General features: G+C 37.0%; 1 protein-coding gene across 5 annotated transcripts in view; it reads left to right on the top strand.

The window, feature by feature from the left end:
• The window catches only part of LOC109232065 (exportin-4), a 46,787-nt gene extending 19,277 nt beyond the window's left edge, over positions 1 to 27,510 (top strand). For 2 of the 5 annotated variants that reach the window (XM_019397720.1, XM_019397722.1), the window contains 23 exons: positions 3,740 to 3,851; positions 3,929 to 4,015; positions 4,145 to 4,283; positions 7,183 to 7,279; positions 7,365 to 7,427; positions 7,616 to 7,725; positions 12,570 to 12,674; positions 13,247 to 13,320; positions 14,599 to 14,674; positions 15,322 to 15,540; positions 18,495 to 18,566; positions 19,446 to 19,517; positions 20,750 to 20,814; positions 20,923 to 21,025; positions 21,098 to 21,229; positions 21,999 to 22,142; positions 25,544 to 25,651; positions 25,754 to 25,804; positions 25,908 to 25,985; positions 26,069 to 26,179; positions 26,366 to 26,562; positions 26,754 to 26,823; positions 26,945 to 27,510. In XM_019397720.1, coding sequence (XP_019253265.1) covers positions 3,740 to 3,851; positions 3,929 to 4,015; positions 4,145 to 4,283; positions 7,183 to 7,279; positions 7,365 to 7,427; positions 7,616 to 7,725; positions 12,570 to 12,674; positions 13,247 to 13,320; positions 14,599 to 14,674; positions 15,322 to 15,540; positions 18,495 to 18,566; positions 19,446 to 19,517; positions 20,750 to 20,814; positions 20,923 to 21,025; positions 21,098 to 21,229; positions 21,999 to 22,142; positions 25,544 to 25,651; positions 25,754 to 25,804; positions 25,908 to 25,985; positions 26,069 to 26,179; positions 26,366 to 26,562; positions 26,754 to 26,823; positions 26,945 to 27,133 — 2,474 coding nt within the window. In that variant the 3' untranslated portion in view covers positions 27,134 to 27,510. Of the gene's footprint in view, positions 1 to 3,555; positions 3,623 to 3,739; positions 3,852 to 3,928; positions 4,016 to 4,144; positions 4,284 to 7,182; positions 7,280 to 7,364; positions 7,428 to 7,615; positions 7,726 to 12,569; positions 12,675 to 13,246; positions 13,321 to 14,598; positions 14,675 to 15,321; positions 15,541 to 18,494; positions 18,567 to 19,445; positions 19,518 to 20,749; positions 20,815 to 20,922; positions 21,026 to 21,097; positions 21,230 to 21,998; positions 22,143 to 25,543; positions 25,652 to 25,753; positions 25,805 to 25,907; positions 25,986 to 26,068; positions 26,180 to 26,365; positions 26,563 to 26,753; positions 26,824 to 26,944 lie in introns of those variants that run through there. The other 3 variants (XM_019397721.1, XM_019397723.1, XM_019397724.1) reach the window with 3 other exon arrangements.

The following is a 27,595-nucleotide window of genomic DNA, read 5'->3' as shown; positions in this document are numbered from 1 at the left end:
TTGAGGGCACGAGTTAACTGACTAACAGATGCACGACTTAAAGGATAACCAGGGACATAAAGAACAAAATCAAGAGTGATACAGGAAAAGGGGGTTAGCTTGTCCAAATCTTCTTGCTTATGTTTGGAACCCATTGGCTAAAGTAACATAGGGAAGAGGCCATGAATAACAAAATTTGACAAAAGAGATCTATTACCAGAAATATGATCAGAAACACCTGAGTCCATGACCCATGGTCCAAAAGTATTAGACTATGAAACATAAGCAAAAGAAGTACCAGCGACACTGAGACTACTTGTAGAGATGTCTGCTTACTTGCTCGATACTAAAGGAACTCATTATATTCCTCTTCAGATAAAGAAAACCCTTGATCACTTGCAATATCGGTTTCAGCAACATGAGCATTTCTGGGTGGCAGACCATGCAAAGAGTAGCATACTTCACTAGTGTGTCCAAGCTTATTACAATGACTACACCTGGGCCGAGATCTTCTAAACCGACCTCTTCCTCGTCGATTCTCTATAATTTGAGATGTTCGATTTTCTATTTTTTGAGATGCGAGAACAGATGAGTCAACTGTTTATGATGAGATCATTGGGTGGTGCAACAAGGTGAAGTAATTGAGAGAATAATTCATCGACGGTAGGAATGGTAGGGCTAGCCAAAATCTTGTCACGAATTGAATGGTCAGTAGGAAGTCCAGCAAGTGTAAGAACTATAAACATCTTTAGTCGTTGCTCCTGTTGTTTTTCAAAACTAGCATACTGGCATCAACTTCTCAAATTCCTCCATGACTGGCTTGTACCTGTCCCAAACAAGTAGACATATCCAATTTCTATTTCTTTAAGTTTGTCATCCGAGATGTCACATCATAAAAACGAGATATGTCATTAGTATAAAAAGTGCGAGCCTTTACTAAACTAAATAACATATCTGGGATGGACGAAACAAGTGCTTCAACTTGGAATCAGTAGAACGCCATAGAATACTACATAATTGAGCATCAACCTTCTCCCAATGTTCTTTGGCCTTTTCATCTCCATCACTAGCCTTTTTGGATAAGTAATCTTGTTGTTGACCTTTGTTACCACAACTCAATCGAGGAAGCCCAAGCTAAATAGTTTGAACGTCCCATTAAGGGTTCCAAAGTAATCATCAAACTTGAATTTTAAGACCCCGTGTTTTTAGAATAAAAAATCAAATACCAAAGACATTGTTGGATTGAAGAGAGTTCTGCCAAAAAATTCCTCAAGAAGTGGTTAAGAACCCTAGTATATTTTTGTGAACATACGCCTTACCATGGCGTTATTCTACCACTGAGTTAAAAGGGTTTTTTTATTTAATTCCGGAATTATCTACTATGTGGATAAAATATCTATATATACATATATTATAGAAATAAGTATATATGCATAAGTACATGCAATACATATATTAGATTATTATATTAGATTAGTATTAGTTAGTGATCCCGACTTAGTGAGTCTGATGAATTGTTGGCACCAGTCCTACATTGTCTCTGCGGACCGAGGAGAAAAGGGGCTCGACGGGAAGAGGAGTGTATCATGAGAGAAGCAAGGAGGTCAACCTCATTTAAATGTACAACATGGATTCTGACAATGTAGTTGGACTCTCACAGTAAAATTTGACTGAAACTGGCCTGAAATTTGACTGAAATTGGCTGGCAAGCATGGTATGCCGAAAATTGAATCTGGTCATTCTTCTGGTCGCCAAAAATCTCGTCGAAATCTGGGCGGGAAACATCGCGAGTGGATCAGACGCGCTTGCCGGAATCGCAAGTTCTACTGGCGCGTGAAGGCACATGAAGGCAGAAAGTTTTCTAGGGTTTTCTTGCCGGAGCTTCCCCAACCTTGTGGTGGTATCAATTTTCGCAGAAAACCCACCGAAGAAGAAGTGATGCATACAACCTGAAATAGTCGCGCAATGATTATCTTGAACTCGTTCGTTACTGCACAACAAAGATTTCTCTCCGCTCTGATACCATATGAGAAATAACGAGCGAAATATTGTTAATGATACTTAGAGTTACACTAAGCGCTATATATATATAGACATTACATAATACTAATACCTATTCTCCAACGTGGGACACTAGTATATTAACATATATGCTACTATCTGACACTGTTATTCCAGTTTCCTTAAGAACGTGTGAGTATACTGCCATTGTGAAATAACAATACCTGACTTAAGATTGCGTGACCTCAATATCCAGAAGAAACTTCCCAACTTCCATCTGCCTAGATCCTTAATCCTTAGTCTGGAAATACTAAAAGAGATGCTACTTCAATTTGGTGATACCACTTGTATCGTTGCTAGTGACGACTATATCGTCAACATAAACCACTAAGTAAATGCACAAGTTTGGAGCAGCTGATAGACACAGAACCATCAACTTCATTACGAGTCATCTTAAACTACCAGTCATCTCAAACTCCTGAATAACTGTGTTGAAATTACCAAACTAGTCTCAAGGAGAATGTTTCAGACTCCATCGACAAACAAGACCACTATACTCCCGCTGAGCAACAAAGCCAGGTGGTTGATCCATATAAACTTTATCCTCGAGATCTCCGTGAAGAAAGCATTCTTAATATTCAATTGATAAAGAGGCCAACGACGAACAACCATGGATAGAAATTAGTGGACATATGCTATTTAACCACGGAAGAGGAAGTATCACTATAACTTTTGGCAACAAGGTAGACCTAAGTCTATCAATCTGACCATCCGGACCAACTTTGACCTCGTGTTATTAAAGATGCGCTTAAAGAAGCGAGGATCAAACATGTTGATCGCTTCACCTCGCTTAGCGGGCGCTTCAGTGCTGTCATCAAGGCTCTAAGGCATACTTTTCCTTGCCAATGAGCGTAGTACTGAAGAGGCGACGCTAAACATTGGTTTTTTACTTTATCGTAAATTTTCTTCAATTTCTTTATACATATATTTGATATTCATGCTTATGGATATTAGTCTTGGGCTACACATACATATTTGTAGTTTTTCTCCACTTGCGCCTTTGTTCATTAAATCTCACGCTTTATTTGCGCTTTGCGCTTAAAGCCCCAACATACCTTAGAGCTTTTTTGCGCTTTTCGCTTTTGATAACACTGCTTTGACCGCATAAATCCACTACCAACCAGCGGTAGACTTAGCTTGAAAACTCGTAACTTTATGCTTCTTTCTGTTCGATAGATAAAGCTCAAGTTTATATAAGTTTTGCTTTGATAATCTCATAGCAAAAGTTGGCAACTTGTAATAATTTGCTGGAAGCTTTTTGAAACCCCAATCAAATTCTTTTCTTGTGTTAAAAAGACAAAACTCTCGAAGGTTTTGGTGAAAAGGTTAGAACTTTTAATCATGCTTAGAACTTTCTATCTCTTAGTCCACCTCATATACTTATCACGAGGAAGGTAGTACCTCACTAGTAATCAATCATGAACCTATAATTTAGTTTAAGTACTATTATTACCTTTTTAGAGCCTTTCTTCACTTTTGCTCCTCTTACTGTACTCTGATTTTGACTTCTGGAAGAGCGTGAGAACTTGCTATACAAACTTCATGTAAGAAAAGAATTCACCTTGCTGCTCTTACATTAACAGTAAGTTGCAGCTCTGCCCTGATTGTTACTTCAGTCCTTTTCTCATATATGCTAACTTTTCAAGTATTTTTTGTGGGGTCATTGGGTCACTGAATATACCTCTTTACATGGATGCAGATGATGGGAATTCTCAAAAGCAGCATCTTCTGCATCTCTTATCTGGAATTATACCATGGATAGACCCCCCTGGTGCCGTTTCAAAATCAATAGAGAATGGAAAAAGTGAAAGGTTAGTATTAGCACCATGCCCGCCTATTGTCTATTAATGTGTAAGATGATGCCTGACCTATTTTTCAATTTGTCCAGTGAATTGCTTGACGGATGCCGAGCGCTACTATACATGGCTACTGTAACCACCCTGCTAGTATTTGATGAACTGCTGAAGTCTATAAGGTCATTTATATATCATTGTTACCATCAAGCCTCATGCTTTATTTTTGCAGTTTAGTGGTTAACCATCAGCTTTTCTCTGGTGAGAGTATTTGATTATGTCAATCACATCTACTGTACTTTAATGATCAGGCCGTATGGCACTCTTAGTTTGTTGTCCGCGCTGATGTGTGAAGTCATTAAAGACCTTATGGCAAACCACACTGAAGAGGAGACGTGGAGCTGGGTTGCACGTGATATCTTGTTGGACACTTGGACTACACTTCTAATGGTATTTCTTCACACAGCTCACTGATGTTACTGGAAAAATTATGGGCTTATGATGTTATTCAAGGTTAAGCACTGAAATTATGTGCAGCATAGATTGGGTGCTTCGTCTCGCTTATTTAACGTTTCAGTGCTAGTACCAAGACACTAGTGTGTGTGTGCGCCCATGCGATCAGGGGCTCCCTCTTGAAGAGAGTGGCACTAAACATTAAATGTTGCTCGTGAAGCGGTATTTTAATCAATAAGATGTATAGATGAATATGTTAGTGATTAGACATAAAAATTTTAAATTAAGTATAAGAAACTAATTGCTAAATGTAAAAGTTAGAGCTGCATCTTTACATTTTAATAAAAAATTTAAAATGGTGTTAAAATTTGAATCACATATTTCAGTTCATTACAGTTTTTCCAATTATGTTGTCCGTATAGTTGGTGTTTGTTTTGCTGATGTGTTTTCATTTGTTACACATGTACCATTTTTTTCCCTCTTTACCAAAGCTCGTGCAACACTTTAAGCCCCAACAGACATGCCACTTTTCTAGGCTTTCTAAATTTCTCCGCTAGACTTATCCTAGTACACATATTTGTTATAGCGGAAGATGGAACATTATGCTGTGGCAAACAAGGACCTAAGAAGTCTGCCTGGGGGCAATATATGTAAAGTAACTTTGAGCAGAGTTATTTCTATTGGAGTCTGGCAATTAATATTGCTGTTTGAACTATCTAAAGGTTTGGAGAATTAGTTTCTTTGCTCCCAAATACCAATTTTCCAAGAACACCATTTGATCTTGGAGTGGCCGTCCGATTTCTTATTTTTTTTTTTCCAAACTCATGCTTTAGGAGCATTTTCTTGTTGGACTTCTTTAAAGTAGCTGAAATGAGGGTGCTGAGAAGGATGTGCGGGCTACCAAGTTAGATAAGATTAGGAATGAAATTATTCGAAAAAAGCTGGGAGTGGACCTTATGAAGGATAAGATGCGGGAGGCGATGCTGAGATGTTTCGGGCAACTGAAGAGGAGAAGCACAGATGCCCCAGTTAGGAGGTGTGAGAGGTTGACATTGGTGGGTATGAGGAGGGGTGGAGGTAGGCCAAAGAAGTATTGAGTAGAGATGATTAGGCAGGACTGGCGCAACTGGAGCTTACCGAGGACGTAACCTTGATAGGAGGGTGTGGAGGTCGAGAATTAGGGTGGAAAGTTAGTAGGCAGTCGAGCGTTTCCCTTTTTCTTTCTCAGATAGGTAGTATTAGTGTTAGCATGGTATCTCTCTATTTTTGGGCTGCTGGTACTACCTACTGTTTGATTGCATTCTTTCGCTTTGGTTTTCTTAATATCTTGTTGTTGTTGTTACCACTTGTTGCCTCTTTAGCCAAGGGTCTATCGGAAACAACCTCTCCATCCTCCCAGGGTAGGGGTAAGGTCTGCGTACACACTATTCTCCCCAAACCCCACTTGTGAGAACTCACTGGGTTTGTTGTTGTTGTTGTTGTTGTCGTTATTGTTGTATGCTTTAGGAGCATTTTCCAATTTAAGTACATGTCATGATGGAGAAGGATAAAGTTCTTTTATGCTGTCCCCATTGTTTGTGTTGAGTTATATTGTTGTTCCACATGGGTTATGTAAAGACTTCAAAAGGGTTTTATGAAGGTAGTGGTCACCTCACCCATTGCCTTAAGGTTCGGATTGAGCGCTAAGATTCTTTCGCAATTGAATTGCTAGGACAATTGCTTTTTGTTTCCCTTCTCAGCTAGAGGAACTTACATTAACAACAGGAGCTAGTACTGCCACACATGTATGAAAACTTCAATGATACAAAAATGCGCAAGCCATGCTGAAGTCAATAGTGTTGTGCTTCTTGTAGATTTACAATACAAAAGAGAAAGGAAAAAAAGATGAAAAAGAATTAACAAGAGAGGGATAGTTTAGTGGTTAGGGCCCTCCACCTCCAACCATGGGGATTGGGGTTTCAGTCACTAAGGTAACGAAGAGGGAAAAAACATGTTAGGCTCCTGCATAAGGTCCTTTTTTTTGCAGAAATAAGGTTGCCATATTAAAATAAAAGGAAAAATAAATTCCTGAGTCTTTAGGACATTTCAACAAGCACCTGATAAAGAAAAAACCAAGAAAGTGAAGTATTGACTTGTAAATTAACAATTCATCAATCCAATCCCATAGTGGATTGCATTTCATTTTAACAGTTACTGAAGTGGTTTAGTCTGTCTGTCTGTCTGTCTCTCTCTCTTATTATTATTATTATTATTATTATTTTGGGAGGGGTTGGAAGTAAGGGGGCTGTTTTAGCAGTTTTAGGTGTACAGAGATCTGGTTGTGTGCGGGTTTTACCTTCACAATTGATTTAGTTTCCTTGAGTTGCTGAATTTGATGACCCTGAAACCTTTAAATTTATTTCTTCATTCTTCACAGTGCCTGAGCCTGTTTTAGAATTTCTTTGCCACAGGATGCAAGTATATTGGTGGTGCACTCTCTCTCTCTCTCTCACTGATTTCTGAGAGACTTTCTTATTTCCGGAGTATATAATTGTCTTTCTTTTTTAAAAAAGCCTCACTGTTTTCTGAAATTTGGAAGATTAAAAGTTTATAGTACTAATTATCACGTAGGACAATCATGGCCTAGTATGGTTATGTTGATGAAATTTCATAGTCAATATGTAAAATGCAACTTTTCAGATGGAGAGCATGATATATACGTACATGTACTAGACATGCACATACAAATATATGCATCCATATAACATAATAACATAAGTACATGTGTATATGTGTGTGTGTGTGTATGTGTGTGTGTTTGCGCGCATGTGTTGCATATACGCACACACATGCACACGTATAGTCTTTCACATATCCGGACTCTTATTTTTATGTATATTATGTACAACATTTTCAGCCTTTGGATGGTTCTATTAGCCATGCGTTTATTCCTTCAGAAGGGATTAGTGCTGCATCTCATCTCTTTGCCCTGATAGTAGAGTCTGAGTTAAGAGGTAATTCTAGATTTAATACGAATATAAATTTTTGATTTAAAGTTTTTCTTGTCTTGGTCATTCTGTAACATGATCTCTTGTGTAGCTGCTTCTGCATCAGCTTTCAGTGATGAGAATGAGGCTGATTATCTTCAGGCTTCTATTGCTGGTAGTTAAATATACTTTATTCATTAATTTATTTAAGACTCTTTCTTCTTTTCCTCTTTCTTGATGTCTATTTTGACGTTTCAGTTATGTCTTCTTACTTTGTTATCCTTCGTCGTTGTAGTTATTTCCTTTTTTCTTTTCTTCCATTTATAGCACTTATTTCTTGTTCTGTCTTATTGTTGTTTCTAGCCATGGATGAAAGATTAAGTTCGTATGCACTTATTGCTCGAGCAGCTATTAATGTTACCGTTCCCTTACTGACAAGACTCTTCTCTGAGAAATTTGCCCGTCTACATCAGGTACCGTCACCTTAAACCTTTTTTTAGGCCCGGGAGCTGTAAGGTCACTCAGGCTGTACATTCGCGTAGCAACTTATTCCCTTTCAGAATCTATCTTTCAACTTATTACCTTTTTATATTTCTGGGAATTATCTAGTTTTTCTCAGTATTTTAGTTATTAATTCAAATATTTGAGTTCCTAACAGAAAACTGGTATTTTTGAAATATCGTTACATGTGAAATTCAATTGACCTGCTGCCTTTTTCTATTTTTGGTAAGTGATATTATCATCTAGGAGTTTAATTGTTGATCCACTAATATTGTCTAGAATTTCTTTTCTCCAAGCTCCTCCCAAGGTGAACTTACTCCTTTTCCCTTTTTCTGGGGTTTGGTGTTGTCTTTTTTCTTCTTCTTTACCTTCCTATGAAGTCTCTTTTTTTCATGTTAGAAGAGTCAATCTTGTTAAATCAATAGCATGTCCAGTATTACTATATTTATGAGCTTTTGCTAGTTCAGTATATTGTTCATACGGTTAATGCTGACTTGCTAAACTCTTTCTTTTTACGTAATTATTTGTTGACTTGTGTAGATTTTGAGAAGAAGAAAAAGCTTCTTGTATTTCTGTGTATGTTTACATCCCATGAGCAAGGGAATTTATATAAAGCTCCTAATGCTAATTAAGGAAATAAAATAAATCTATACAATCAATACAACTATCAAATCAAATCAAATCAAAATAAAATCAGATCTCCTAAATGTAATTCAATCTCCTGAAATCATGCTAATCAACACTCATAAATCAAGTCTCCTTGAATCATGCTAATCAACGCTCCCCCTCAAGTTGATACAAAGATGTCGCACATGCCCAACTTGCAACTCAAAATATGGAAAGTTGGTTTGTTAAGACCTTTGGTAAACACATCAGCTGGCTGTTTTTCCGATGGCACATGAAACGAACTCAAGGTACCAGTTGTAACTTTTTCTTTGATGAAGTGTTGATCAATTTCCACATGCTTTGTTCGGTCATGCTGGACTGGATTATGAGCTATACTGATGGCAGCCTTATTGTCACAGTACAAGGAAAGTTTTCCTTTTTCAGAAAGTCTCAATTCATGTAGTAGCTTTTGTAGCCAAAATAGTTCGCAAACACCATGGCCATAGCTCTATATTCTGCCTCCGCACTTGATGTAGCAACTACATTTTGCTTCTTGCTTCTCCAAGTAACCAAGTTTCCTCCTACGAGCGTACAATAATCGGATGTAGAGATCCAACCCAATCCGCGTCTGTAAAGGCTTCTATTTGGAGGTGATCATGTTTGGAGAAAAGTAGACTTTTCTCTGGAGCAAACTTCAGATACCACAAAATGTGAAAGACAGCTTGCATATAAGGATCTCGGGAATCATGCATGAACTGACTCACCAGGCTAACTGAACAGGCTATTTCTGATCTAGTGTGGGAGAGATAAATGAGTCTTCCAACCAGCCTCTGATATCTCTCCTTATCAACTGATTCTCCTACTCCGCTTTGTAACTTGTGATTGCTTTCAATGGGCGATTCCGCGGGTCTGCAACCTGTCATACCGGTTTCTTTCAAGAGATCTAGAATATACTTTCTTTGAGAAATAAAGATTCCTCTTTTGGATATAGCAACCTCAATTCCCAAAGAAGTACTGCAATTTTCCTAGATCTTTGATCTCAAATTCATGTGCCAACAACTTCTTCAATCGAGACATCTCCTATTTGTCATCTCCTGTCATTACTATGTCATCAACATAAACTATGAGAAGAGAGAGTTTACCCGTTTGATGTCTTATGAAGAGGGTGTGATCAACTTTGCTTTGTTGGTAACTGAAGGAGATCATTGCTTTGCTGAATCTGTCAAACCAAGCTCTGGGGGATTGCTTCAGTCCGTATAAGGCTTTCTTCAATTTGCATACCTTTACTTGACTCTGTGCAGTATCAAATCCAGGAGGAATCTCCATATACAACTCTTCTTCTATGTCTCCATGAGAAATGCATTTTTCACATCAAACTGTTGCAAGTCCCAATCAAGATTAGCCGCACAACATAAAAGAATTCTAACAGTGTTCATCTTAACAACAGGGGCAAATGTCTCTTGGTAATCCACTCCATAAGTCTGAGTGAATCCCTTCGCCACCAATCTTGTTTTGAATCTTTAATTGAGCCATCAGCTTTGTGCTTCACAGTGAAGACCCATTTGCAGCCAACCAACTTCTTGTCTGGTGGTGAAGTGACAAGTTCCCAAGTCTCATTTTTTTACAAGTCCTTCATTTCTTCAATCATAGCTTACTTCCATTTATGATCTGCAAAAGCTTCCCCCTAATTTTGGGAATAGACATAGAAGAAATAGAAAAGACAAATGCTCTATAGGAGAGAGACAAAGAATCATTGGAGACAAAATTAGATTAAGGGTGTTTGGTGGTGTAAGATCCGATTCCTTTTCTGTGAGCAATAGGTTCATCTAACTCATTAGGAAATGTAGATAACTCACAAGTAGAAGAAGGTTCAGCTTTGGTAGATTGCATGATGGCTTCTTCTGCTCTATTTTTCCTTGAGTAAGTTTTCAAATCAGGCCTATCCAAATGCCCAATAGTCTCCCCCTGAATTCTTTCTCCAATTTTACTTTCCCCTATGACAATGTCATCAAGAGGTCCAATAACGGAACTATGTAGAATCACCTCTTCCTCCTTACTGCTCTCCCCAGAAGAGGTGATGAGGTAGTACTGAAATAGGGCTTAGATTCTCGAAAGGTAACATCCACGCTAAGAAAAGATCTCATAGAGGGAGGATGATAACATTGTAACCTTTCTGTGTCGACAAATACCCAATGAAAACACACTTTATAGCTCTAGGATCAAGTTTCTCAGAATTTCTAGTGTGGACACCTTTGGAGAAACAATATATTCATTCTTACCCTTTAAAGTTTCCAAAGTACTTTGAAAATTGAGGGGTTTAAGTGGCATTCTGTTGATAAGATAGGCAGCCGCTAGAATAGTATCCCCTGTAAGGTTTTGGTAGATGCTACTTCTAACAGATGCCTAGTGTAAGGACAACTAGTCTGATGGACTATCCCATTGGACTCCAAATAAGCACCAAATCTTTTATCCATGTATTCGCTGCCGTTTTCAGTTCTCAAGATTTTTATTTTGGCATCAAACTGAGTACAAATCATCCTATGAAATGACGGAAAACAAGAGAAAACTTCACTTTTGGATTTTAACAAATATACCCAAGTCATCGCAGTGCAGCAATCAATGAAAGTAACAAACCATCGACTACCAGACAAAGAAACAGTTTGGGTAGGGCCCCGGATACATCAGAATGAATAGTCATAAACGAAGTTGTGCTTCTATTATCACTCACAGGATAAGAGTTTCTAGTATGCTTGGCATATTCACACGCATCACAGAACAAAGGTTCAACTCGAGTCCTTGAAAACAAATCGGGATATAACTTTTTCAAAACAAAGAATGATGGGTGTCCTAACTCTCTATGCCGCTGTATTATTTCTTGGTTGACATCCTTACTTTCCCAAAAAGGCTTGATCAGTGTTTTGAATCCCATCTAATATATACAGGTTATCACGCAATCTACCACTGCCAATCCTTTTCCCTGTTTGAAGATCCTGAAAAATACAATGATCGGGAAAGAACTCGATTTTACAGTTTAGAGCTTTGGTGGTGATGGAACTCAGGGACATGGAGCACAGATGATAGTTTAATATTAAGAGTACAAATGACAGAACCTGCCCCAGAGATAGGTGTTAAAGAACCATTGGCTATTTTAGCATTATCTTCTTTGGGACACAGAGAATAATTTGAATGCCTTTGGAAGAGCCTGTCATGTGTCTATTTGCACCAGAATCGACAATCCAAGAATTAAGGTGAGCAGCAAAAGCAGTACTTGATTGCATATGATTGGATGTGACAACATTAGCGGAGTCAAGTTTGGCTAGGAGGCGACGAAGAAGCTGAATTTCATCCGAAGACAAGATTTCTCCAGAAACCGTATCCTTGAATGTCTCCATATTTCAGCCCAATCAGAAGGAAATCAGAAGGAGTTTGTGTTGTGGACGACCAACAAGAGAAAGAAAACTCAACCTCTTTGATAAAAACGGAACCCTGGTGCTGCGAGGGAGATAACTCACCTCAAAAAGGCAGCAATGGCTCTGATACCATGTAGATTTTGAGAAGAAGATAAAGCTTCTTGTATTTCTGTGTATGTTTACATCCCAAGAGCAAGATAATTTATACAAAGCTCCTAATGCTAATTAAGGAAATAAAATAAATCTATACAATCAATACAACTATCAAATCAAATCAAATAAAATCAGATCTCCTAAATTAATCAGATCTCCTGAAATAATGCTAATCAACACTCCTAAATCATGTCTCCTTGAATCATGCTAATCACAACTTGTCGGCAATATTTCCAGTTTTATTGAGCACCTAATTGGCAATTTTCCCATTTCTTTATGTAATCACTTGTTTTTCTACCATAGCGATCTTGAAATCCCTTCACTTGCAGTCTTACACTTCTGCTGATTATATGTACATGTGGCCGTTGAGGTGGAACAGAGACTGAGTTACTGTCGCTTTTTACTTCTCTTTCATTACTTCAACCGTCCTCTTCTCTTTCTGTGGTGATTTATGTATGCCTCTAAGCCATAAGGCTAAGGTGATCTATTCTTCTAAACGGAGGTGGAATTCTCATTCTTAATTTCTTCTTAGCAGGGTGTGACAATGCTAATCTATAACATTATGTTCATATTCAGCAGTCAACAACGGATTACAAGTTGACTGGTCTTTTCAGCTTTCTTTCTAACATTCTTCTTGTCATGTGTAGGGCAGAGGCTTTAGTGATCCAACTCAAACATTGGAAGAGCTCTACTCACTTTTGTTAATAACTGGGCATGTTCTAGCTGATGAAGTACAGGGTGAAACACCTTTGGTAATGAAAATCCTTTTATATGCTGGTGATCTTTTTTTCGAGAGATTTTTCTGCCGGACAATGTTGTTTCTGGAAATCCTTTTGAGACAGCATTACCAATTGCATTAGTGAAATACAGGATTAATAATTATGTGCTTTATCATTCTTGTTCTCAATGTCATTGTGTGATCAGAAGTTTCTTAGATAGCTCTTAGTAGCTGTTTTTCTTGCCTCGATGTGTATTAGTGTGATAGCTGATCTAAACTATTAGCTTGAATATAATGGACAAAAATTTACCTTTGAAACCATTTGATGATTTTAAGATCTGGTCCTAGGCTTTAGAGTTTGGATGGGCAGCAGAGGCTGATGCAGGATAAGACAAATAAAGGAATGGGATTTGTTGTGCATTTAGTGGTTTATTTCTCTCTTTTTCGCTGCTCTATTGTACCCGGTCTGCGCAAGTCTGCATTATTGGTTTCTCTGAGTTTTCTGGGCTGTCAACACAATCGTTGTAATACATTATTTTATTCTCTTCTGTGATTCCATTTCCTATGGTTCTATAAATTAGGTGAAGTTTTTTTATTTCTTGTCAGGTGCCTGATGCTATACAAACCCAATTTATGGATGTTACGGAGACAGACGAGCATCCAGTTGTCATACTTTGTGGGTAATTTTCCTACTTCCTTTCCGTTGAGAATTGTTCAAAAAGTAGGATATGCAACCATTCTCTTATCACTATTGAGATGTAGTCAATAGTATGACTATGACCTAGCTTTTATAGATGTATCACTTCAATTCGTCTGATGGTGTCAATCCCTTACCATGGTCATGTATGACAACAAAATCATGAAAAGAAAGTAACATAACAGTTTAAAGTACGATTCAAATGGTTGACTGACCAATCCTAGTTTCCATGGTCTGTGGACCAAAATCAAACTTCTGACAGTATTTTATCCAACTATCAAATGTGGGGGTGTGGGGGGGGGGGGTGAATTATAGTGTCTTATAACATATTAGTGTGACCTGAAAGAGCTGATCTTTCATTACAAAATAACATTCTTATCCATTGAGCAGTAGTACCGTTTAGTCTTTATAGTCCAATAACAAGTACCACTGGATAGAACAGTTAGAAGTATAAAAAAAATGTCAGCAAGCAACAACCTCCATCTACAATCTAATTAGATGTGTGCAGTGTGTTAGCCATACTGCGGATTGATTTTTTTTCTCCGATAGTGAGTAATATAAATGGTATTCGGAGATGTGTTATTAGAATGCTAATATAGGACATGAATGTCGAATATCAATGTAAAATACCAAAATCAGAGTATTGTGTCGTTTTTCTTTTGTGTGTCATTTTTCTCTTACTTTAACCGTCCTATTTGGCCTCTTTCTTGCCTTCTGTCATTTGGAACAAAAAGTACTCTCCAACACCAGAGTAAGATGGTTTTTGGTTCATACTTCAGTAAGAATTAATTACTCGATACCTCTTACAGAATAAGAGGGCTAGTAAAGTGATTCCTCCTAACTGGTTTTTGATTTATGAGGGAAATCGTCTTATTCTCATTTCCTGCGTCTATAACTGGGGAGCACTGGTGGTAATTTCTTGGCATGAAGATGAATCTTCTGTTACTACATCATATTTTAAGTGAATTTTAGTACTCCGTATTTGTCTTGCAGCTTTAATATTAATAAGTGGGGCAAAGCTCTGTGAAAGTGTAATGCTAGTAGCTTTTTGTTGCATTTCATCAGAATTTAGAAATCTCAATTGCAGCATATGGATCCAAATGATTGAGCAGGAAATTTTACAGTTCGTCTTTACTTACTGAGTTTATCATCAGCGCACAATGGGGACGCGTATCTCCAATTTCCTACCTTCTCTTTATTTTTAAGATTGTCGTATTTTTGTATTTAACTTCCCACCCTTGTTTTCTTTGGGCTGGTGCAGATCAATCATAAAATTTGCCGAGCAGAGTTTAAATCCAGAGATGAGAGCATCGTTCTTTAGTCCAAGGCTAATGGAGGTAGTTTGTCAACATTTCTGCTATATTAAGATTTTCAAAATGAATAGTTATGCCTTGGGAGTGTTTGATCATGAAACCCATTTTCTTGGGGGTTGGGGGAGTTCTCTTGGGGGCTGCTGCTAGCATCAGCACCGACATAAATATCCCACCCTGCTTTGGATCAAAAGATTTTGTTTTATTTTAAATTATGATAGACTTGAGGACATAACAGTCAATGTGGTACGAGGGGAGTAAATCTTTACTAAATATCTGTTCCGAATCCTAGGTGCTACACCAGATACCTTGCATACACGTTCAACTTTTGTTGATTTCTCTGCACAAGTTCTGTCAGTATTTAGCTCTCTAACTCTGCAGTATGCGCTGTCTGTAAAGTGGACTAGGAAATATTAGCTTAGATTCCTTCTGATGAGGTGCATATGTTAAAAACTGTTTAGCTATGCTTTTCCAAGTATGATTATTCCTGATCTGTTCCTCTGATCTTCCAATACAGTGGCCCCTTGTAGGGGATATTTCCTTTTAATACTCAGATTTCAGTTATCAAAATTTTAATATAATTCAGTAGTTATAACTTATATAGTCCTCCCTTGGTACTTGCTTATAGTTTTCATGTTATTCTCGGTGTTAACTCATATGCTCATTCTGTCCAGGCAGTTGTGTGGTTCCTTGCAAGATGGTCAGCAACTTATTTGATGCCACCTGATGAAAGTAAGGAGAATGCATCTTCAGATAATCATAAGGCAAAACATCATAAAAAAGTATTGCTTAATTTTTGTGGAGAGGAGAATCAGGGGAAAGCTGTGCTTGACCTTATTATTCGCATTTTGATGGTAGCACTCATTTCATATCCTGGAGAGAGGGACTTGCAGGTATGCAGGCATAATTCAATAACCCCCATCATCCAAAATATCCACATGTTCGCTTTGGCCAGTTCCCAAACAGTGCGCTTTCTTGAAAAGGAATATACAATATGTTATCATTCTAAATATAAAACAAAACATTCAGTTTAGCACTGGTATTTTGTTATTTTCATACTAGTGCAGTGCGTTGTTCTTTTGGATGTCCCATTATTTCAGATATTTGTGCTCAGTAAATGATAGAAGCAGGTAAACAACTTGGTAGGAAGCTTTATTGGATTCATTGCCCGCAAGTGTCTGACTTGGCTTTTTTCCAGCTCATAATGTAGAAAATATGATTGTTTCCCCTTAATTTGGAAGTCTTTATGACCTCATGGAAAATAAATTGGATATAAAACTCTCTGCCTCATGGAAAATAAATTTGATATAAAACTTTCTTTTCTTATTTAAGATACATCAGTTTCACTGCTGTGTGCCAGAATCCAACCCAAGTCCAGGTTTTTGCATTTATTATCGGTATTAAGCCTTCTGCATATTTTGTTGGAGTTGTAGATCTTCCCGGGCACAACCTGCTACCTCAACGAAGTGTTAGGGTCTAGACACGAGAGTATAAGGGCAGATTATCGGCATCCTGTAGAATTAAAAAAAGAATGTAGAAAAAATGGAATGAAGGTTTTTGAATGTTCAGCGTGATCATTCCCTCAAGCTATTGGGGGTTTAAATAGTTTGTAGACATTTTAAAATAAGAAGTGATACATATTTACAAGATTGAATATCCTATTGATTCTCTTAATTGATTTTAATTGATGTACATAATACTTCTTAATGTATGCCCTTAATTATAGAATATATACTCCTACATAATAATACTCCCCCTAAAGGTGAAGCGTATATTTCCTTTGCTTGTGGCTTGCTGCAGATGTAAACCTTGAAATGATTTTGTGATCTTATCTTCCAACTGGTCCATGTGTATTAATATTTTTAAACTGTTTTTGAAAAGTATTACTCCTTCCGATTCAATTTATATGACACACTTTTCTTATTAGTCCATTCCAAAAAGAATGACACATTTTTATATTTGGTAACAATATAACTTTAAACTTTTCATTTTATCTATTTTACCCTTAATGACAAGCTTTTATAGTCACCCAAATGTTATGGCCCCACAAAGTTTACTCTTTATGCTTTAAAGGCTACAAGTTTCAAAGGTCTTTTTTTTCCTCTTAAACTCCATGCCGAGTCAAAGTGTGTCGTATAAATTGAAACAGAGGGAGTATCTGATTTTGTTTATTTTTCAAAAGGCAAAACAAACAATTCTTATTTGTTTTCAAACACAAAACTACTCATTTTGTGCCCAGAGGATGAACGATGTTGAGGTACACGGATTAATTTGCTAATTTTTTAAATTAATTTTGTTATATTTGAAGAACAATTTACATATGCAAAAACTACATTTAAAATTACTGCATATAGAAAATTTTAAAATTATTTTAGAATTTCATAATAAGAAAAAAAATGTTTGATTTCCCAAAAGAGTAATAGTATCATAAGATGGGACAGAGGGGCTGCTATCTTTTAAACGGGCACTCTTTATATTCTAATAGGGTCTCTTTCAAATGTATGCCTTTTCTTTTTTTAAATATATAAAAACTGGAGTTATAGCTGGAAAATATAAAAGCAAGAATAATGGGAGATAAAAAATATGGGTCCTAGGCCTAGCAGTTCTGAACAGTATATGTGAATTGTTAGGTTATCTTATGTAGATATTCCCATTCATTTTCTAATATTTTAGCAACGGCTATCCCTACTGTCCAAATTGTGTCGAATATGTCATGTAGGCTAGAAGAATTTTAAGGCTTTCAATGCTTAAAAAGAACAAGAAAAAGTGGAAATCAATTTGAATTAGAGGAAAAACAGATGGCAAGCAATAATACCAAATACCATGCACGAATTCCTAAGGTGCTCATGTGAGAGGTATTGGGTAGTACAAGACACTTTGTGTCAGTAATGAGTTATGATTACCTTAAATTAAAAATATGAAAGAGGAGGTGAAATTACATCAAGAAAAGAAAAGCTTGAAGTTGACTTGTTAGCTCAGCCAATCGCTGCAATGTGTACATGATACCACAAGGGGCCAGTACGTCAATAGCACCTTTGTCCAAAGCGTCGAAGGAAAAGCTAACAGCTGAAATCATCCTTAACTTTGACAAATCATCACTAAATTTGCAGACTTCGTTACTGGAGTGATTACACCATTCTCGTTTAATATTATTTCAATATGAAGTCATTCTTCTTTTGAGCGACTATTTTATAATGCGATGTAAGGTTTTTTCTATCCAAGTTATTGCAAATAGGTCTGAAAACAACCTATTTTGAGATAGTTTCGAGTTTATCATCAATCAATAAAATCATGAATAGGTTTGCTTCTCTTGGATGTTGTGATCCAAGAACATCTTATTTTCATGGAATTCATGATCTGGTCAAAACAGCTTTTGGACTATAAAGTGGTAATTTCCTAATGCTTTATTATCCAAGAAGTTCCTTATTCTTCCTTTTATACACTTACTTAAATTATTTCTTCTCTCTCTTCAATCATGTCAAACTAAAATTTCAATTTCTTAAATTTGGTGAATTTCTTAATTTTACATCAAGTGTAATTCAAAGCCAAGTAATTTTACAAACAATCAAGTATCTCATTCAAAATGTTAATGAGGTGTTTTAGAATTAATATATGGCAACTGTCTGTGAATTTGGGTATCACTGCTCTAATATTAGAGCATCCCGTCTCAAACAGTAATAAGACTTTGTTAGTATGATAAAAAATATCAGCACATTAATGTTATCTAAGGTACTTGCTACTATAATTGAACTTCTCTAGTGTTGTTTTGGGTGATCTGTTAGTTTCTTGCTGTTTATTGAGGCCGTTCACTGCAGCAGCTCTGATATACTTCTTTTCATTCTTATAGGCACTAACTTGCCATGAGTTGCTTCATGGACTTGTTAGGCGGAAGAATGTTTGCGTTCACCTTCTTGAATTGGTGAGTCCTAAGACGAGTAGTATTACTTCCATATCATTTTTGAACCCTTGATGGGGTGGCTCTGTTTCTCTAGAGTGTAATTTTGCGTGAAGAGTTCTGAATAAAACTGCATGGCAATTGGCATCTTCCGCAAACCAATTATGTTTTATCTTGTTATTGCCTATGTTTCTGGCAGTCTATTGTGAAATAGAGATTTTAGTTCTTAGTCCTATCTCTGTAGTTGTTTATTATTGTTTAATCCTATCTCGTCTGCAATAAATGGAGATGTTGATTAAGATAAAGGGTATTGATGTTGTTATTATGTATATTAGGTAGAATCAATTAGGGATATATTGTTGATATGTAATTATGTAGCCTTGATTTCTTTCCTAGTTTAGAATAGGTGCATGTACGGTTTAAACACCCAATAGCTTAGGAGGAGAAGGAAGCAATACATTTTCTCATTCTTTCTCCCGTGTATGTTTCATTTCTTTATATAGTATTAGAGCCTGACGCATCCCAATTCTTGGTTTACTCGATGTTGGGCTCCCATATTGTTGTTCACGCTTCAAATGTCCAGTCCTAGGCGTGCAGTGGTGTTAGAAGTCCAACATCAGTTGTGGAATGAGAAACTGGTCTCCTTATATAGTCTTTGGACAATACTCATCTCATGAGCTAGCTTTCGGGGTTGAATCGGTGTTGAGTTAAGTCCAAGGTCCATTTGTTAACAGATGTTTTGTATGATAATTTGTTGCACTTGAAATGTTTAAATGGTTAGAGAGTGCATTTATGATCAGCTTAATTTCATTATACTGGAACAGTAAATTCACCTTGGATTTGTATTCAAGACTAAAGATTGGAATGTTTGTTTTATCCCAGTTTTGATTATTTGTCCTGCAGGAGTCTTGGCGTGAGCTGGCAAATGCTTTTGCAAATGAAAGAACTCTATTCTCGCTAAATGCTGCTCACCAGGTATCAAACCCATGCTTATGATTTTATTTTGTGAAAATAAAAAGAAGCTTATTGACATGATTGACAATGTAGAAGAAGTTCTCCTTACATAGGATTCTTAGGATACTTATAATATGGAAGGTGATATTCCCTATATGAATAAGTTAAACATTCTATAATTAAATGCAGAATATCCTAAGATATTCTATAGTACATTCTATATGATTTTTGAAATTTAGATACAGTGAATCTTGACGTGTATGAATCTAGATACGAATTCTCTTAATATTCTAACATGCCCCTTTTCTCAAAGCGGGGAGTTTGATTGTTTTGGAAACATGGAAAGTTTCACGCCTAAATCTCGCTGGAATATTTCACAATCACCAAAAGGAAAATCTGTGCTAGAATTCTCTCCTCTGGAAAGTTGCTGGTAAGAGCACAAAAAAAGAAAGTGGTTCTTGCGCTACATAGCGAAAGAAATCTATTCTCAATTACCAAATAAAGATATGGTGTTGTAAATCTCTAGACTTTTATCAGCATAACTTGTATTAGCAGAACAATGACTGAGGGTGTCGGTCTCATAAAAAGTAGTAACGCCCCTTGCCGAAGAGATGAACGGTGTGTAATCCTAGAGAAGAGGAGTGGCACCTTGAACAGTTGGTCTGGAGCTGAAAACACCGGTTCTAGGAGAGAGGATCGTTGTTGAGCGCCCAAAGGAAGAACAAAAGAAGAAATATTAGCCCAGGAGTGGCATACATTGGCTGATACCGCCTCCCAGTAGCGGAAGCTATTTGAGTCTCTACCAAGATCATAGAGACTCTGATACCATGTGAAAATATACAAGAAGCTCTTTGACTTGATTAACAATGTGCAAGTGGTGTTCCCTATGTAGGAGTCTTAGGCTACATTTGTGCATCATTCTTCTTGCTTCGTTTTTTATTTTTGGGTAGGGACAATAGGTTCGGAAAAGTGAGCTGCTTACTTTATCTTTTGCTATCTTTTTACATTGGAGGGGAAAGAAGGCCTTAAAGCCTTCTCCATTTGATGGAGCTTGGGTTGAGGAGGGCTTTCTCTCTTCTATACTCTTTTTGTATTGTTTTTCCTCTCAATACCGTGGGGGCAGGCATCTTATGTTTCTGTAGGTTCTCCTAGCTTCATGTACCAACATGCCATTACACCAGACATGGGTTCGCTTTAAATTGCTAATGTAATATTTCCAGCCAATTTAAACTGTTCTCTTTGTCTCATTACAGCGTTCACTTGCTCAAACCCTTGTTCTTTCAGCTTCTGGCATGAAAATTCCAGAGGCCTCTAGCCAGTAAGTATATATCTAGAGGTTTGTTCTTTTTTTTCTCTTCCATTTTTGTTTCTCTTAACTTGTTGAACTTATAAATATCGGATGGCTTGTCATTACAATTGTTCTTAGGTATGTGAGAAATCTGACAAACCATATGACAGCTTATCTGGTGGAACTCTCGAGCCGCAGTGATCTAAAACATGTAGCTGAACAGCCAGACATTATTTTATTTGTAAGAATAGTCCGGAAAATAATAATTTCTTTTAGACAATTATTTTCTTAATAAATCTCTGATAATGTATAGGTCAGTTGCTTGTTAGAGCGGCTTCGCGGTGCTGCTAGTGCAACAGAACCTCGATCGCAGAGAGCTATTTATGAGATGGGTTATTCAGTACTCAATCCACTCTTGACATTTATGGAAGTTTACAAACACGAGGTATAAACCTATGAGATAGTAACTGTTGATTTCAAACAGATGCTTTGGAAGCTTGGTTTTGAGCTTCCCCTAAAGCTGTTCATGTTGTCATTATACCAAGAAAGTTATGTGGTTGATATGCTTGCTTGAGTTTCCATGTTGATAAACCTAATCAAGATATCCAGTGCTGCTTGATTGTCATCCTAAAATTGTATCCCCTTGGAATCGAGATAAAACCTTGAACAGTGCCTGTCATCATTTTACTGTTCAATATGCATCTCTTCCGCTGCTGATCCTTGGCAGCACATTGAAATCTTGTGTGGATTAAATGTTACATGTGGTCTTCCTTATACTTATCCAGCACCAACCTATATTTTGATTGGTATTCATCAATTTCAGACTTTCTGATGCTGGCAACTGGCAAGGCTAAAAACCAGAGAACGACACTTCAATTTCAGAAATGCTTGAAAATCAAATTTGCAGTTGGTTTATAGGGTAAAAAAAGATGCCAAAGTCATTAGGACCACTGTACTATAAATTAATAACTCAGAGTTTATGGCCAAAGAAAAGCTTATTTTTCCAATAAAGGTGGAAAAAGGGTTTTATATTTCACTCAACTTCTCGTTCTACCTAGGTGCTGGTTTTCGGTCCAATTAAGTGTTCCAACTTTAGTTGATGCTCGATGATGATTGGCCTAACATGTCAAAGATTTTAATCAATCACCACGCCATTCTTTGTATGAATTCTGATGCAATAAAATAAGCCTGTCTAATCTTCCAGTTTTCTTTAGTCCACAGTTGTGTATCTATTACTCAGATTTGTGGTTGATTGGGTGGACGGGCAAATCATTTACCTTGAAGCTCGTGAAACGGCTACTGTTGTTGAATTCTGTATGCGCCTACTTCAGCTTTACTCTTCCCACAATATAGGCAAGGTAATTTTATCATTGCCTCTTTCTATGATTTAAACATGTTACCCGATTCTTCTAGCAAAAGTTGGAAGAGATATTGACCTGTAATAAGTAGTATAATTATTTCATAACCGTGATTGTTACAATGTTGCATCTTCAACATAAAGCCTAAAGTTTGTCACCAGACCAGAAACAAATGTTCTTTATTAATTAGGGTTTGGCTGCTTAAGTAAATCTAACTACAAATTCTTTTGCAAAGCTTACCATTCTAGTGAGTCTAACCAATCTTCAGCTAAGTTGCTCGGGTCCTCCAAAAATGCCACCAGGTGTGTGCCGATGCTCCAAAAATAAAGCATATTTTGACAGATCGTAACATGTGTGCGGAGGCGTTTTTGGTGGATCCAAAAAATATAGATCATATATATTGTTCATCTGGTTTAGTGCTGAAGTTATTGCCTAAAGGAATTCCTTTTTTCTGATATATTTTTAGTTTGCTCTTTACTTGGAACTAGATTCTTGGGCACAGGCCAGAGTCTGAATATTGGAAATTATGTTAAAAGCGTCTGAAAAATAGATGTAAATTGGAGAAAAAACAAGAATATAACATAGTGAGAATAGAAAGTGGAACGATGGAATTAAAAGAGATAACTGCACATCTGATATATTTAACCTGTTAACCTCCTCTATTTTCTTACAAGTCTTTTATGGGGAAGAAGATTTTGAGAAGCGTTTCAAAATTGACTCACACTAAACTACCTTGTTGTCCTCAATTGGTAGAGTTGTTGGATGAAAACACAAAACTTCCTCACCTTTATTTAAAAATAACAATGTAGGATTGTTTTTGTGACATAAGCTATTTACAACTGCAATCTCTTGAAGGGGAGCCTTGGCGTAACTGGTAAAGTTGCTGTCATGTGACCAGGAGGTCACGGGTTCGAGCCGTGGAAGAGCCTCTTGCAGAAACGCAGGGTAAGGCTGCGCACAATAGACCCTTGTGGTCCGGCCCTTCTCCGAACCCCGCGCATAGCGGGAGCTTAGTACACCAGGCTGCCCTTTAATCTCTTGTTATTCTGTTCACAAGTTTCTGTTTTTATAAGCATAGTCAACTCAAACATAATACACATAAGCTGTGCGCTATTTGTAGATGTTGTTCAGTATTTTGTTGTTTTTTCACTTTGGTATACTTTTAGTTTCAGTATTAAGATTAATTGTGATTATTACACACTGCTATCTTTTATGAATTCTAATTTCTCACCCTTATTTTATGAGTTCTAATATCTTGATTGTTTTAAGGCTATTATGGTGCCTCACTGCTGGCATCAAGGTGGTATGGCATGTACCTCATAGCCTATAACTCTATCTTGAAGAGGGGACACTAAACAATAACACCGAGTGATATGTTAGTTGTTAACAGAACACTATCAATTAATTTATCCATATTAATAATATGGAAGTATTGAATATGAAAACTAGTGAGTAAAGCTGAAGTAGAAGCTCAAAGCATTTTTGCATCTGAATAATCAGGATTATGAAAATGTTCTCTTAACTTAATTGACACGATATTTTTCTCATATAGTTCACCTTAGTGTAGGATTTTGAATTCCTTAGACCATATAATTGTTTGTTTTTGTATTTATTTTTCTTGCATTGGTTATATAAATTTTTATTTGTGCCTTTCTCCAATAAAGTTAGCTCTTTAATTTCACTTTTCCCTTGTAGCAACAATAAACCTTCGCGCTTTTCTGTGTTCTTCAATTTTGACACATAGAGGAAAGACCTTTTGAAACTTTTTAAATGAGACACCCAAGAAGCTGTTTTCGCCCCTACTTCTCAGTTTCTCCTCTCTACCTTGCCCTCTCAGGTCGCTCACTACTCAGCTTCTTCCTTGTTTTTTAGGAGTCTTCCTTTGGAGTTTGTTTTAAAATTTGCTTATTTCTTACAAAACTATGCAGTTTACACCTATTACAACAACAACAACTAACTAAGCAAAATTATACGGAAGTTTGTTTTTAAGAACTGGCAAAGCTATTCTCCTGCTTTTTCTGATAACAACAACAATAAACCCAGTGAATTCCCACAAGTGGGGTTTGGGGACGGTAAGATGTACGCAGCCTTACCGCTACCCTAGAATGTTTCCGATAGACCCTCGGCTAAAGAAAGGGTGAAAAGAAGTAAAGAAGTAGTAACAATAACAAGATAAAAAGAGAAGAACGAAGCCAAGATAACAAGTAACACTAGGTAGTACTAGCAATCTAAGCCTGCTTTTTCTGATAAGTTCAAAAAAAAAAGGACAAATCTTGATCTTTGACGGCCATGTTTTCTTCTTTCTTATGTTCTACTTATCTTTGACTTATCTCCATCTGGTGCCCCCTTCGTTCATAATAGGTGAATAAAACGACAAAATAAGTACTTGATTATTAAGTGGAAATAATGTAAGGTAGTACACTTTTACTTGTATTCCCAACCCCAACCTAAATGTGCATATTTGTGCAGATAGATACGTTGTAGTTAAGTGCTCATGGGTATTTATGCCCCCGATTTTCCTTCTTTTTGTGGTAAAAACTAAGCAAAGAAAACAATTAATATGCAAAAAATTTTCTACTTTCATTAACAAGCTTTACACTATATTGACATCAGAAATGTAATTATATTGCCACAGTCCCTATGTTTAATTACCCTAAGGAAGATTGGCTCAGAATCTTTAATCAGACACTTGCTTTTTGTGACTAGGTTTCTTCAGTCATCCTTTTGTTTTCAAATTTCTGGTTTAAAATATGCGACCAAGATTCAGAAATTAGTCTGACCTCAAGGATAAACATAGATTCAGTTCCTGGATTATTAGAATCACTTAATTTGTCTGATAGTCCATGAATATCCCATAGACGAACTCCATCGTATCCACCCTGTAGGAATTACGAGATCATCAAAGGAATCAAGGGGTCATGGATGATAGACCAACCATAACAGTCACAAACCAACTATAGAACCATGTGCAATAAGTGGAACACATTAGCTTTCGCTCCACTTTGGCATCCAGTGGTCATGGACCAATCAGAGAACCCTGGTTAATAAGTGGAACACATTAGCTGTTTGCTCTCAGGTTGGGCAGTTAGGAAGCTGGTCTTTGCGATTTCACAAACAAATAAAAGCTTTCCCTGTTTATTTTATTTTTCCAACCTAACTGCACACCCTTCACAGCTCCCTCCACCTGTTCCTTTTCCCAGCCCTGCTGTTGCATCTCCCAAACCATCAGTGCCATGGTCACCCTTTTGGCACCCCATCCCGGTATGTCAATCATCACGCCATCTTAGTGAAGCAGCAACAGAGTACAACATTCCTTTGTATAAATAACAATGTGTTGCAAATTTTTTCTGTTTTATGGAAAGTGAGAATATGTTGTCCTGAATGACCCAATGTGCCTTCAGATATCTCTGAGCATTTCAAGCAGCTTACGGAGTGAAGCTGATACCGAACGATACAAGGATCTACGTGCTCTACTCCAATTACTTGCTAGTCTATGTTCGAAAGATCTGGTGTTTTCTACGCTCCTTTATCTTATCATGGTTATCTTTTCATCTTGTTCTTTGTTGTATATTCCACGTGTAAGGTGACCTAGATATAACTTTTATTTGTAGGTTGACCTCTCGTCAGAACCTATTGAGGCTCATGGGACAAATATATGTCAGGTGGTTTTCATGCAGTTTCTTCTGTTACTTTTTATTTTTCCTCTCAAGGTACACTGTCAACCTCATGATGCTATATAACAATCTCAAAGAAATTCCATTGCAGGTGGTATATACGGGTCTTCACATAGTTACCCCTCTGATCAGTTTGGACCTGCTCAAGTACCCCAAGCTTTGTCTTGATGTAGGTTTTTCCCTTTTTTTCCTGCATTGATATTAACCGTATATAAACTGTTGTAAAATTAATAATTGATTTCATCTGTGTAGTACTTCTCGCTGCTATCACACATGCTGGAGGTGTACCCTGAAATGGTTACACAGCTAAACGGAGAAGCTTTTGTTCATATCATTGCGAGTCTTGATTTTGGTCTGTGTCAGGTAACATTCCCACACAATAAGATGTCCATGGTACATTGTTTTAGATACTGTTTCATGCCGGGAAGTGCTTGAGAGAGTCTAGGCATCATTTCAAGTTTAAGTTGGTCTAATTGTCCACCATGCTAGTTAAATGATTACAAGAAATAGTTCCATAGTTGTGTTACGCTTCTGTTGTTTATATTACAGGATGCAGAGGTCGTTGATTTGTGTCTAAGAGCTATAAAAGGACTTGCTTCTTTCCACTATAAGCAGAAATGTGCTGGAAAAGTGGGGCTAGGTCACCATGCTTCAGGTTACAAGGATCATACAGGAAACTTTCAGGAAGGGATTCTGAGCCAATTTCTTCGATCATTACTACAGTTTCTCCTCTTTCAGGATTACAGGTGAATTGGACAAAAAATATAAATATAGCCAGTAGGATTTAATGATTGCAGGATTAATATATAGGAATCGATAGTTAATGTATCTGATGTCATTCCCCACTAGTATTTCATTCAAAGATTTTGCTGACGTTACAATGCCCTGGTATTTTGTTCTCTCTCTCTTTTTAAATTTATTTATTTATAAATTTCAGCACTGATCTGGTTGGCTCAGCTGCAGATGCTCTTCTTCCATTAATCCTTTCTGAACAAAGTCTATACCAGGTATAATCCACATTTTTAATAGCAGTATACAATTAAAGTCTTTTTTTATTAAAATGATTTTTAGTAGAAATTTTATTACTCAAAGTGGTACCCCTATAAAACAAGTTCACATTTCGTGCAGAAGTTGGGAAGTGAACTAATAAAGAGCCAGTCTGACCCAGCTTTCAGAACAAGGTTGACAAATGCACTGGAATCACTCACAAGCTCTAACAATCTCTCCTTCACACTTGATCGGCCAAATTACCAGAAGTTCAGAAAGAATCTGCATAACTTTCTTACTGAAGTTCGTGGATTCCTCCGGAAAATATAATGTGTTAGTTTTGTAAATCTGCTTTGCGGAGATGGCCTTCATTTCCAGGGTCATCCTGTTAGGTGTTCTCCTTTGTAGGTTTTCCTTTTCCCTAGTGTATGTTATCCCAAGTCGAAAGGAGGATCTCAACATTTCTGAAGGGATTTCAATCATTTCTAAGAGTATATATCCTCTGTATCCATCATTTGACTGAAAGAGTTTCTAGTGTACGCGTCCTTTTTTCGGTCAATCATTTCTAAGAGTGTATATCCTCTGTATCCATCATCTGGCTGAGAGTTTCTAGTGCATGCGTCCTTTTCTCGATGTACCTTACCCTACATTGAAAGGAGGATTTCAATATATCTTTTTAAAGAATCATTAAGTGTATATATCCTCTGCATCCGCTATTTGATTGGAACTGGTGTAGGTGTACGTTTCCTTATATTCGGTGATACACCTTATACCACTTGGAAGGAGGATTTC

The sequence above is a fragment of the Nicotiana attenuata genome, chromosome 9 (genome assembly GCF_001879085.1).
Source record: "Nicotiana attenuata strain UT chromosome 9, NIATTr2, whole genome shotgun sequence".
NCBI classification, from domain to species: domain Eukaryota; kingdom Viridiplantae; phylum Streptophyta; class Magnoliopsida; order Solanales; family Solanaceae; genus Nicotiana; species Nicotiana attenuata.
Note: the sequence above shows the minus strand (reverse complement) of the source record. Positions and strands in the feature narration are given on the sequence as shown.